This window comes from Callospermophilus lateralis, chromosome 1 (genome assembly GCF_048772815.1).
Source record: "Callospermophilus lateralis isolate mCalLat2 chromosome 1, mCalLat2.hap1, whole genome shotgun sequence".
NCBI lineage: Eukaryota > Metazoa > Chordata > Mammalia > Rodentia > Sciuridae > Callospermophilus > Callospermophilus lateralis.
Genome location: NC_135305.1, coordinates 117,219,000 through 117,232,297, shown reverse-complemented (window position 1 = coordinate 117,232,297; position 13,298 = coordinate 117,219,000). Strand labels below are relative to the sequence as shown.

At 41.5% G+C, this 13,298-nt stretch overlaps 1 protein-coding gene across 4 annotated transcripts in view; it reads right to left on the bottom strand.

The window, feature by feature from the left end:
• Positions 1-10,290, bottom strand: part of Nf2 (NF2, moesin-ezrin-radixin like (MERLIN) tumor suppressor) — an 86,217-nt gene extending 75,927 nt beyond the window's left edge. For all 4 annotated transcript variants that reach the window (XM_076837410.2, XM_076837408.2, XM_076837418.2 and 1 more), the window contains exon 1: positions 9,702-10,290. In XM_076837410.2, coding sequence (XP_076693525.1) covers positions 9,702-9,815 — 114 coding nt within the window. In that variant the 5' untranslated portion in view covers positions 9,816-10,290. The remainder of the gene's footprint in view (positions 1-9,701) is intronic.
• Positions 10,291-13,298: the final 3,008 nt, after the last annotated feature.

The window sequence follows — 13,298 nt, the reverse complement described above, 5'->3', positions numbered from 1 at the left end:
GCAATTTAGCAAGAACCTGTCTCAAAAAAATAAAGGGGTTCAGTGGTTAAGCATTCCTGGATTCAATCCAGGTACCAAAAAAAAAAAAAAAAAAAAAAAACTTCCTTTCTATTTGTTGAGTACATTATCATGAAAAACATGATGGATTCTGTCAAGTGCTTTTTCTGTGTCTACTAAGATGATCATGTTATTTTTATTTTTTATTTTACTGATGCATTATATTATTTACATTAATTGATTTCTCCAATGTTAAACCATCCTTGTAGTCATGAAATAAATTCCAGTTATTTGTGGTATATAATTCTTTTTATACATTGCTGGATTAAGTTTGCTAGGTTTTTTGTTGTTTAGTTTTGTTAGGATTTTATTTCCACATTCATAAGAGATTTCGGTCTATGGTTTTCTTGTGATGTACTTATCTGGTTTTGGTACTTGTGTAAAGCCAGTCTCACATAATTATTTGAGCTGGGCACAGTGGCACCACAACTGCAATCCCAGCAACTTAAGAGGCTGAGGCAGGAGGATTGAAAGTTCAACTCCAGCCTCAGCAATTGAGCAAGGCCCTAATCAATTTAGCAAGATGCTGTCTCAAAATAAAAAATGAAAAGGGCTGGGGATGTGGCACAGTGGTTAGCACCCCTGGATTCAATCACTGATATCAAAAAAATAAAATAAATTTATTTGAGAAGTGCTTGCTTCAACTCAATGTTTTTAAAGAGTTTGTGAAAAAATGTACTACTTCTTCCTGAACTGTTTTGTAGATTTCAGTGGTCAAGCTAGACGAGTCTCTAAAGGGTAGACCCTGAAATTTTCTTTGTAGGTAGTTTTTTGTTACTAATTCAAATTCTTCATTTGTTATTGGTATATTCAGATGGTCTCCTTTTTAAATTATTTTTTAAGTTGGAGATGCAACACCTTCATTTATTTATTTGTTTATTTATTTATTTTTATGTGGTACTAAGGATCAAACCCAGTGCCTCACATGTGCCAGGTGAGCACTTTACCACTAAGTCACAACCCAGCCCCTGTTTTCTCTTCTTAAGTCAATTTTGGCAGTTTCTTTCTTTCAAGGAATCTATTTCAGCTGTCTATTATTTGTCATCAACTGCAGTTCTATTTCTTCTCTGTTTCATATCTTTTGTTGTTGTTGTTCCTCTATACCTCCATTACTCCTTGATCTTTTTTTAATATTTATTTTAACACAACACAATGCCTTTGTTTTTTTATGTGGTGCTGAAGAATGAACCCGGGTCCCGCCAGTGCTAGGCGAGTGCTCTACCGATGAGCCACCATCCCAGCTCCAATCCTTGATCTTACTGTAAGTGAATATTTTTAATAAAACATTTAAAATTTTCAATGATTATTTCACTATATTTTTAGATTTTTTGTAGTTGTTCTAGCATTTACGATATAATCCAAACTTATCAGAGTCAATTTCAGGTTTTCACTAGTTTAGTTTCACCAATATATAAAACATTACACCTAGCTGGGCACTGTGGCAAACATCTGTAATCCCAGCAACTTGGGAGGCCAAGATAGGAGGATCACAAGTTTGAGGCCAGACTCAGTAACTTAGCAAGACCCTCAGAAAATTAGTGAGACCCTGTCTCATAAATAAAAAATAAAATTAAAAGGGCTGGGAATGTAGCTCAATGGTAAAGCATGCCTGGATTCAATCCATGATACCAAAAAGAATAAAAAAAATATATATATATACTTCTGTATAATTCCATTCCCTTTCCCCTTTTGGAGGGTATTATTGTTGGACATCTATATAGTACATCTATTAAATTTACATACCCAATAATTCATTGTCATAATTATTGCCTCACCATCTATCTATAGCCATTTCCTTAGTCCATTGATATCTCTGCTCACACCCACTTCTTTTGTGTTGTTACTGGCAAATATATTACAGGTGCATTACATTTCTACCCATTATAAGCCAACAGTACATTATGTACATTTATTTTATATAATTGTTTCTTAAATCCAGTTAAGAGAAGAAAGCAGGAAGATATGCATTTATATTTCTTTAAATATCTTTATTTTGTTTATTTATTTATTTATGTGGTGCTGGGGATCAAACCCAGTACCTCACACATGCTAAGCAAGCGCTCAACCACTGAGCCACAACCTCAGCCCTGCATTTATATTCTTTTATAATTATAATGATTACCCTTACCGATGCTATTTTTACCTATGAATTTAAATTACTGTCTGAGGTCATTTGCTTTCAGCCTGAAGAATTCCCTTAAAATTTTCTTGCAAGGCAGGTCTTTGAACAAAAAAAAATTCTCTCAGTTTTTAAACAAAAAACTGTTAAGACTTCATTTCACCTTCATTTTGAGATGTCCTTTTCCTCAATATCCAGCTTCTGTATGGATCATTTGTAGACACGATTTTAGGTTGATAGGATTTTTCTTCTGTCAGCTGTTAAAATTACTAGGCTCCCCTCTAAGTAATGAGTCTGTTTTTCTCTTTACGTGTTCCAGTTTTTCTTCTTGTCTGACTTTCAGCATTTTTACTAGATGTATCTTTTTGTGGATCTCTTTGAATTTATCCTACTCAGAGTTCATTGAGCTTTCTGGCTTTCCAAATGTATAGTTATTATTTTTAAAAAACTGGAGAATGGGATGTAATGAGGTTCTGGCTCAGTGGTAGAGCTCTTGCCTAGCATGTGTGAGGCACTGGGTTCAATCCTCAGCACCACATAAAAAATAAATAAATAAAATAAAGGTGTGTGTCCATCTACAACTAAAAATATATAGATGTTAAAAAAAAAAAAAAAAACTGGAGAATAGTGGGCACAGTGGTACATGCCTCTAATCCCAGAGGCTCAGGAGACTGAGGCAGGAGGATCATGAGTTCAGAGTGAACCTCAGCAAAAGTGAGGTGCTAAGCAATTCAGTGAGACCCTGTCTCTAAACAAAATACAAAATAGAGCAGGGATGTGGCTCAGTGGTTGAGTGCCCCTAAGTTAAAAAAATAAAAAATAATAAAAAATAAAACCTGGAGAATTAAATAAACTCCATGCTTATATAAATACATCAAAGTATACTCTACTGTCATGTATAACTAAAAAGAACAAATAAAAATTTTAAAAACTAGAGACATTTCAGCCATAGTTTGTTCAAATATTTTTCTGCTGCTTTCTCTCTTCCTGCTGCTCTCATTATGCACTCACTGTTGTGCTTAATGATCTCCCACATTTCTAGAGGTTCTGCTCATTTATCTTCATTATTTTCTTTTCCCCACATGTCAACTTTCATAATCTCTATTAATCTATTTTCAAATTCACTAATTCTTTCTTCTGCCAATTCAAATTTACTATTGAGTTCCTCTAGTGAATTTTTTTATTCCAGTTATTGTACTTTCAACTCCAGAATTTTCATTTGGCTCTCTTTTATAATTCCTATCTTTTTGCTAATAATTCTCCATTTGATGCAACAGAATCATAATTTCCTTTACTTCTTTGTCATCATGCTTCCCTTTAGTCCTGTGAACACATTTATAATGACTTGGAGGGGTTAGTTTTTGTTTTCTAGTACCCGAGAGTGAACCCAGGGACACTCAACCAGTGAGCCACATCTCCAGCCCTTTTTACATTTTAGTTTTGAGACAGGGTCTTCCTAAATTGCTTAGGACCTCACTAAGTTGGCAAGGCTGCTTTGAACTTGTGATCCTCCTGCCTCAGCCTACTGAGCTGCTGGGATTACAGGTGTGCACTACCATTCTCACCCCTATAATGACTTATTTGAAGACTTTTTTGTTAAATCTAGCCTCCATTCACTCTCACAGGCAATATCTATTGCCAGATTCTTTCCACTGTATAAGTCTTACTTTCTTGTTTCTTTGTATGACTCATAATTTTTGGTTGGAAATTGGACATTTCAGATAATATACTGCAACAACTCCAGGGACTGGAATGCCCTCTCCAGACCTTATTATTTGCTTGGTCTATTAATTAAATGACCGGCTAGATTATTTTAACGAAATCTATTTCACCCACATAGTATTAAGGAGGTGTAGCTTTGGGTTCCCAAAGATTTAGGTTCGCCCATAGTCCCTTTGGTATGACTGTGGCTTTAGAAGGGCTCTCTTCTCTCCTTCCCATGACTACATTCAGCTGAACTCCATTCATTGTGGCTTATTGATCTATTATTTTCAACAATGCCCTGAGGCATAACTTATTATACATACTAATCCTATCAAACTATGATTGTTTTGAGGGAACTGTTTCTGAGGTCAATATTTGATATTTGTTCTAACCCCAGGAGGGCTCCTCCCATTTGTCTTGTTTCCTTATTATTTCCTGAAAAATGTAACACTTTCTGTCTAAGCTATATCAATATTAAATTCACAAATCTCCTCCCAATTGCTCTTTTTTTTTGAATGTTCAAGATTGGGTTGGCAAAGACTGAATGTTGTCTCTGATATGAGGATGCTAATCCATAATGGGGATGGGCAAGGGGAGCATGGGAGGAATGGATGAACTTTAGATAGGGCAAAGGGGAGGGAGGGGAAGAGAACGGGCATGGGGGTAAGAAAGATGGTGGAATGAGATGGACGTCATTACCCTAAGTACATGTATAAAGACACAAATGGTGGGACTCTACTTTGTGAACAGCCAGAAACATGAAAAATTATGCTGTATATGTGTACTATGAATTGAAATACATTCTACTGTCATATATAACAAATCAGAGTAAATAAATGAATTTTTAAAAAATGGGTTGGGATGAGGCAGAGGAAAAAGGTGAGTGTGAAGCTTAGAGTTAGGATTAGAGTTTTGGGGGCTGGGGTTGTAGCTCAGTGATAGAGCTCTTGCCTGGCATATGTAAGGCACTGGGTTCAATCCTCAGCACCACATAAAAAGAAATAAATAAAATAAAGATATTGTGTCCACCTATGACAACAACAAAAATTAAAAATAAAAGAATGAAGGTTTGGGATTTAGAAATGGGATTGGTGTTAGGTGTCAGGATAAGTGGTCTGGGGTGAGGGTGAAGGTGAGTGGTGGCTAGGGTGGTGATGGGTTTGAATTAAGGTAAGTTTTGGGTTGATTTGGGGTTAGAAAGTTATTTGGGGATCATGGCTGTGTTAGAGAAGAGGTTGGTGCTGGGAATTTCATTTTGTGTGTGTGTTTTTTTTTTAATGAAATTTTTTTTTTTTAAAGAGAGAGTGAGAGAGGAGAGAGAGAGAGAGAATTTTTTTAGTATTTATTTTTCAGCTATCAGCGGACACAACATTTTTGTTTGTACGTGGTGCTGAGAATCGAACCCGGGCCGCACGCATGCCAGGCGAGCGCGATACCACTTGAGCCACATCCCCAGCCCTTTTTTTTTTTTTTTTTAGTGATTAGGGCATAAAATATAGTGAAAAGGCTCATGTTAAATATGAATAATTTGGGTTGAGGTTGTACTAAGCCATAAATCTCTAGGAATTAGGGAGGCAGGCTGGGGAGGGACCTTAGCTGAGAACTCTCCACTTAGGAAATGGGGCCTCAACTGCTTGTCCTTATCTATGTTCTCTTTTCCCTATATGTACTCCAGATCCATTCCAAAATTCAACTACCTTCATCCACGGCATTTTTCTTTCTTTCTTTCTTTTTTTAACTTCTAATTTTTTTATTTGTTCTAATTAGTTATGCATGACAGTGAAATGCATTTTGACATATTGTACACAAATGGAACACAACTTCTCATTCTTCTGGCTGTACATGGTGCAGAGTTACTCCAGTAGTGTAATCACATATGTATATAGGGTAATAATGTCTGTCTCATTCTACCATCCTCCTATCCCACAGCTCCTCCCCTCTGCACAAACCATAATTCCTTCATTCTTCTATCCCCCAGTCCCACTATGGATCAGCATCCGCTTATCAGAGAAAACATTCGGCTTCTGATTTTGGGGGAGTGGCTTATTTCACTTAGCATGATATTCTATAGTTCCATCCATTTACCTGCAAATGCCATAATTTCATTCTTCTTTCAGGCTGAGTAATATTCCATCATTCATATATATATATATATCAATCACATTTTCTTTATCCATTCATCTGTTGAAGGGCATCTAGGTTGGTTCCATAGTTTAGCTGTTGTGAATTGTGCTGCATTTTCTTCCACTTGCCACCCACCATTTGCCACCCAGACATTCACCTACACCCACTGCCCTGTCTGCCCAACCTGTGATGCTTGCAGAACTTCAAATTTTCCCACTATTCTCAAGTGTGCATAAACTGCTCCACACTGCTTTGCAGATGAAGTTACTTCCTTTGGGTTTTTGGTTGGTTGGTTGGTTTGGTTTTGGTGCTAGGGACTGGACCCAAGCCTCCCTGCAGGCACTCTAATCACTAAGCTATACCCCAACCAGGAGCTCTCTGTTTAAGGCCAGCTTCTACTCTCAGCCAAAATCCCTGAGCCAGGGATCTGGGGATGGGGAAGGGGCCCATGGCAAGCTTCTCTGTGAGTGATATCCCTGACTCTAGGACTAAGTACTTCATGGAAGGAGACAGGTGGGGACACACTAGCTCAAGGTCTCAGCTTGCCTATCCTGCTGTGGAACCACCCCCTCATAATCCAGGATGGAGACAAAAGCAGTTAGGGCTGAAGTTATTTCAGTATGCCAAGCCCTGTTCCACAAATAGGGACTAAGTGGAAGAAGGGAGCCCCATCTCTGAGATGCAATCACCCAGGACTTAGCCTCAGCAACAAATAGGTCTGGTTAAGATGAGAAACAGTGAAGTTCTAAGAAAAGAGTAATCTTGGTCCAAACACCACTGCCTCTCACCTTTCTTACCAAATTTTCATACTTTTTTCTTGAATAAATATATCACCATTTGCTGTTTTACCTTTGGACATTTCCAAAGGGTTTAAATAGTTGTTAATAATTTTCACCAGTTTTGCAAGAAAATGGGTCAATGGCGCTCCTTAACACCTCATGCTGGAATTCCAATCAGGTCTAAGGCTGCTTTTGTATATAACAACAGAATTGAAGAGCTGAGTAAATCCAGCAGAAATCCTATGACCTGCAAAGTTGAGAAGCTTGACTATGTGGCCCTACTATACGGAAAAAGTCTGCCAACCCCTGACTTAAGTTACTGCTGCCAATGCTACTGATCCATGAACCAAACTGAGTAGTAAAGACTCAAATTACTTAGTCCAAAATCTACCAGGCACAGTGGTGCACGCCTGTAATCCCAGCCTCTCACAGGCTGAGGCAGGAGGATTGGGAGTTCAAAGCCAGCCTCAGTAGCATAGTGAGGCTCAGAGAAACCCTGTGTCAAAATCAAATATAAAAAATGGGCTGGGAATATGGCTCAGTGGTTAAGCACCCCTGGGTGCAAGCTCTGGTACCAAAATATATATATATTTGTGGTATTTGGTAGATACAGGCAAAATACCAGTGTTTTTTCTATGCCCCCAACAATAAACACAGAAGATTTATGTGACCTCTGATCACCAAGAAGTATGTAAGAGCCAGGCATGGTGGTGCACACCTGTAATCCCAGTGACTTAGGAGTCTAAGACAGGAGAAGCACAAGTTTGAGGCCAGCCTCAGCAACTTAGTAAGGCCCTGTCTCAATATAAAAAATAAAAAGGCCTGGAGATGTAGCTCAATGGTTAAGTGCCCCTGGTTTCAATCCCCAGTACCAGAGAGAGAGAGAGAGAGAGAGAGAGAGAGAGAGAGAGGTGGTGTGTGTTTGTGGGGATTTCCCTCACGAGTAACTAATCAGTTAGTCAATTCTTTTCTGCAGCAGACACCAGCTAGATGTCCTCTAATTCAATTCGATCCTGATAGTGTTTACCTAGAGAACTCAATCTAGAGGCAATTCAGATCCCACAGGTTGAGGTCTCAGTCCCACACACTGTCTCCCCTATAGTAGCCAATAACTTGCCCCTGATTTTTTTTGTTTGTTTGTTTTTGATACTGGGGATTGAACTCAAGGACACTCAACAACTGAGCCACATCCCTGCCCTATTTTGTATTTTATTTAGAGACAGTCTCACTGAGTTGCTTAGCGCCTCGCTTTTGCTAAGACTGGCTTTGAACTCGTGATCCTCCTGCCTCAGTCTCCTGAGATGCTGGGGTTACAGGTGTTCACCACTGCTCCCGGCCCCAGGATGTTTTACCTGTGCTTCAGACCAATCAGATATAAATCAGAGTTCACACCACCTCTCTTTGGGGTGTACTTCACCAATCTCTGGGAAACATTTATGTTTACCTATTTATTAAAAAGGATATTGTAAGGGCAACAGATGAAAAAACACAAGACATGTGAGAAGAGGCACAGAGCTTCCATGCCCTTTCTTAGGTAGGACACCACCTCCTAGGAACCCCTTGCAGCTTCAGCTGGAAGCTGAAGATTTGGAAGCTCTATACATCCTGTTCTTTTGGGGAGTTATGGAGGCTTCATTACACAAGAATGATTGATTACATCTTTAGCCAAATACCTTTAGCCCCTCTCCCCTCCTCCAGGTTAGGTGGAGCTGAAAAACTCCAACCCTCTAATGGTTCCTAGGTCTTTCTTGTGATCAGCTCCTATCAAGATAGGAGCTACCTAATCAATTCATTACCATACAAAAAGCCACTTATCACTTCAGAGATTCCAAAGATTTTAGTTGTGGTATGCCAGGAAATCAGACCAAATACATATCTACAATGTTACAGGTACCTGCCTCACTGAGTTATTGTGAAGGTTAAAGTATGAATGTCAGCGGTGGCAAACACCCATAATCCCAGCAATTCAGGAGGCTGAGGCAGGAGGATCGCAAATTCAAAGCCAACCTCAGCAATTTAGCAAGGCCCTAAGCAACCTAGCTACATCCTATCTCAAAATTAAAAAATAAAAAGGGCTGGGCATGTGACATGTGATTCAGTGGTTAAGCCCTTGGGTTTAATCTCCAGTACAAAAAAAAAAATTGAGTACCTGACACTTCAACAAAGTGATAGTTGTTATATCAGGCTGGACACTGTATGGAAAGTATTAGGTACTCTCTCTTAAAGAGCTTTTTGAGCTTTTTGTTTGTTTGCTGGTTTTGCCCGACGGTAGTCCCAGGCTAAATAGTCTGAGGCAGGATGATTACAAATTCAAGACCAGCCTCAGCAATTTAGTGAGGCCCTAAGTAACTTAGTGATACCTTGTTTCAATTAAAAAAAAAAAAAAAAAAAGACTAGGGATGTAGCTCAGTAGTAAAGCGCCCCGGGTTAAGTTTCCAATACAAAAAAAAAAAAAAAAATTATCTTTTCCAGTTTGGAAAAGGGAGCAAGTATAGACTTTCCAATAACGAAGATTTTAATTAAGATTTTAATACCTGGGATCTATAACATTACCTGGGGTGGGGGACAAATCCCTTGAGTTTAAGTTTAAACCTGACACTGTAAACCAGAATTCTCTACCATGGAAGCTTCCAGCCTCCACCAATAACAATGAATGAAAATAACCCTTAGAAATGCTAAACCCCAAGCGAAAGAGCCCCAAGCGAAAAAGCAGTAATTAGCTTTAACTTGTGGATTTGGGCCTGTATGGCCCCTTCCGGTTCTCACGGTCTCTATCAATGCCCAGAGGAGAATAAAACAGAATCCCTCAAGCTTCCATCTCGACTGTCACCACGACCCGGGATCCCCAGTAGGTGTCGGATGCGGGGACTCAGCGGGGCTCCCTTCGCCTCAGCCCGTCGGGGCTACTGGTCAGTTACCTCGCAATTGAACTCCATCTCGGCGTCCATGGTGACGATCCGCACTGTGAACGTCTTGGGCTGCTTCCTCTTGAGCGAGCTGAAGCTCATGCGGGAAGCGATGGCCCCGGCCATGGCGCGGGGCTCAGGCCGTGGGACCCTCGCGCCCCAAAGCCTGTGCTCTGGACCTGTTAGCCCCCCTGGAGGAGTTGCACAGGCCTCAGGGCCACCATGGTGGCCGGCTGGCCGGCCCAAGAGCGAGCTGGGTTGCGTGGGTCCCCAGCGGCCAGCATGGGCCGCGAGGACCCTGCCCCCGGAGCGAAAAAGGGGAGTTGGGGGGCAGGCCCTGACGGCGACAAGGGGCAGACGCTAGCAGGAGCCGACGGGGCGGGCGAGGCCCGACACTCCGAGACTGGGGTCAGGGACGCCGGGCACGCCCGGGAAAAAGAATCCTAGACAGCGGCCGCCCAGACCCGGCGCGCCCCTGGGCTGCCGACGGGGCTCGCGGGGCCGCGCCGCAGCAGGGCACGCACGCGCGCGCGTGGCTGTCACCGTCCTCGCTCCGCGCGCCCGCGGGAAGCGTACCCGGCCCGCAGCTCCCAGCCTGCTCCCCGCCCCGCCCTCAGGCCTCCCCGAACGCTACACACGTCTCAACCTAACACGTCAGTTCTTTCCCAGACGCCTTGATTGGTTGAGAACTCCAAAGAAAACAGGACTTTAACTTCGTCCCGCCTCTTTTAGGGCGGCTCCACCAATTGGAAGTTTAACTCTGCCGGGAGGTACTGACCTGTGCTCGGCGTTGAGTGGCTACAGCAGCAGTCACTCCGAACGCTTTTGTTCCTAGAGGGCCCGCCTACTCTAGCAAGACTGGTTGAGACGGCGGAACGCCGCGCGCCTTTCCCGGGAACCCAGGTAGAGACTAGTCCCTGCGGCTCTGGAATGAGTGGCTCCCAGATCAAAGAGATACTGCGGTCCAACAAAGTACGCGCCGTAAGCGGCGCCCCAAGGGAGCGCGTTTCGGACACCCGGCGAATATTTCTATGTAGCACTTAACGACTTACTTCTATGTTTGTCAAACTTTTACAACCCTTCTGGAGGCCTAGTAGGTTGCCGGCCCTTTCCCGCCTGATCCTTCTGCTTCTCTGTAAAAGAATTACAGTTGCCAAAGGGGAGTAATGAGTGTATCTACTTCATGGAGTAGATGAAGAATTTCAGAGGGTTTAGTTACATATAAAGCCTTAGAGCAGTAACTGGCACATACTAGGTTGAATTCTATTAAATTGCTCTGTTCGTAGAACAAAAAGGGTGGGAAAGCTGGCGGGGTGGCGCACACCTGTAATCCCGGCCACTCTGGAGGAGGCTGGAATTACAGGAGTCAGGAGTTTCTCAAATTCGAAGCCAGACTCAGCAACTAAACGCAAGCCCGAACAATTTATTGAGACTCCATCTCAAAAATAAATAAAACAAATAAAAAGGGCTGGGGATGTAGATAAAACCCCGAGTTCAATTCCCAGTTTAAAAAAAAAAAAGTGGGGGGGGGCGGGAAATGAAAATATATATCATGAGGATCGCAAGTTCAAAGCCAGCCTCGCAATTTAGCGAGGCCCTAGGTAACATAGTGAGACCCTGTCTCAAAAAGGGGGGGGGGGGGGGTGGAAGGGGGGCTGGGGATGTGGCTCAATGGTTAAGCACTTTTGGGTTCAATTCCTGGTTTAAAAAAAAAGAAGTGTATTTCATGTTATACCCTGTATGATTTGTTTTTAACCATGTGCAAGTGTTTTAACGTCATCAAGGGATATAACGTGAATAAGAAGGGTATGCTTTTCTATATTTTTTTAAAGAATTGTTTTTTAATTTTTAGATAGAATCTTGTATGTTTTCCAGGCTAACTCAGAACTCCTTGGCTCAAGTGATCCTTCTGCCTCAGTTTCCTGAGTAGCTGAGATTACATCCTTGTACACTAGACTCAGCTTTAATTCAATTTTAAAACAGCTTTTAGTGGTGGAACAGAGACAACTTGCTTGTGTTCTGACTGAATAGTAACACTCCAGAAGTGTTAGTTGTGATAGCATCACCCTTACTCTATAGATGAAGAAATTGAGGCTCAGCATAATAGAGTCTCTTGCAGACTATCACCTAGAATAGGAGGCAAAGTTAGGGTTCAAACCCAGGTCTACCCCACCAAAGCCTGCTGATATTACCCACTGTGCTGCCCTGATTGAGGCTTCTTCCATCTGCAGCTTTAAGACACCGTGAACCTCAGTTCTGAAATATTCAGCAGACACAGTGTTATAACTGTGCTAATAGCATAAATTTTGCTCCTTTGCACCCCCGCAGTGCCAGGAAGCACCAGCCAGGACCCCAGGAATCATTTACTGGCATACCCAATGGAGGCTGCTATTTCAAAACTTTATGTCCTTCATACCACTAGCAAATTCCTGCCACCAAACTGCTCAGGGAACTATGGACTTGGTGTAGGAGTGTCTTCATTTTCATGCCTTCAATTTTTCCCTGCAGGTAGGAGAACCAGGCTGGATTCTCCTCTGGGCTCCCCACGTGGAAGAAAAATTAGGTCTTTTAACCCACGGCCAAGGAGGCTGTCAGAAAATAAGTGAATTTGAGAAACCACTGAGGAGCAACAAAAAAAAAAAAAAAAAAGTGGATCAAACAGCAGGGGCTAAGAAACATCAGTGACCAGTAACCACTCATTTTTATAGAAGACTAAGTGCTAGTTGCTGAGCTAATGGCAAAACATACCCAATTTAAAATTCCTGGAGCATGTCCAGGAAGGTTCTGGATCTCATAAAGGAGGGCCAAGAATAAAAATAGATATGATGAAAAATCATATTAATATTTAAAATTCCCTTTACAAAGGATAAAAAAATACATAATAGTTACCAGGTAGAGATTGAAGAATAATTTTGGGGGTGGGGAGTTACTTATTTATTTTATGTATGTGTGTTGATTTTTTTTTTTTTTTGACAGGCTCTCATTATGCGGCCCAGGCTGCCTTTGAACTCCTAGGCTCAAGTGATCCTTCTCATGAATAATTCAGGTTGAGCACATCAAAATCTGATACACACAGATACCACATAATAAATATCTCTGGAATGAATGAGGGAAAGATGTGAGGAAATGGTTACAGTCTCAGCTGTGGTCTGGACAATATTAATAGTGATCATATATAATTGCTTACCATACAAAACCCTGTGAAGTAGCTAGGCATGATGGAGCACGCCTGTAATCCCAGCGGCTCGGTAGGCTAAAGCAGGAAGATCACAGATTCAAAGCCAGCATCAGCAATTTAGCGAGGCTCTGAGCAACTTACCAAGACCTATCTCAAAAAAAAAAAAAAAAAAAAAAAATGGGCTGAGGCTGTGGCTCAGTGATTAAGCACCCTTGAGTTCAATCCCTGGTACCAAAAAAAAAAAAAAAATGTGAAGTGTTCTGCATGCTTTAAAAATCCTATTGGCATGATGGTACAAATCTGTAATCCCAGTTACCCAGAAATCCCTTATTGACACACCTAGTTGAGCTACTGCTGTGGAGGATGAGACAGGAGGATTTAAAGTTTGAAGATATCCTTGGCAACTTAGACCTTGTCTCAAAATAAAAACA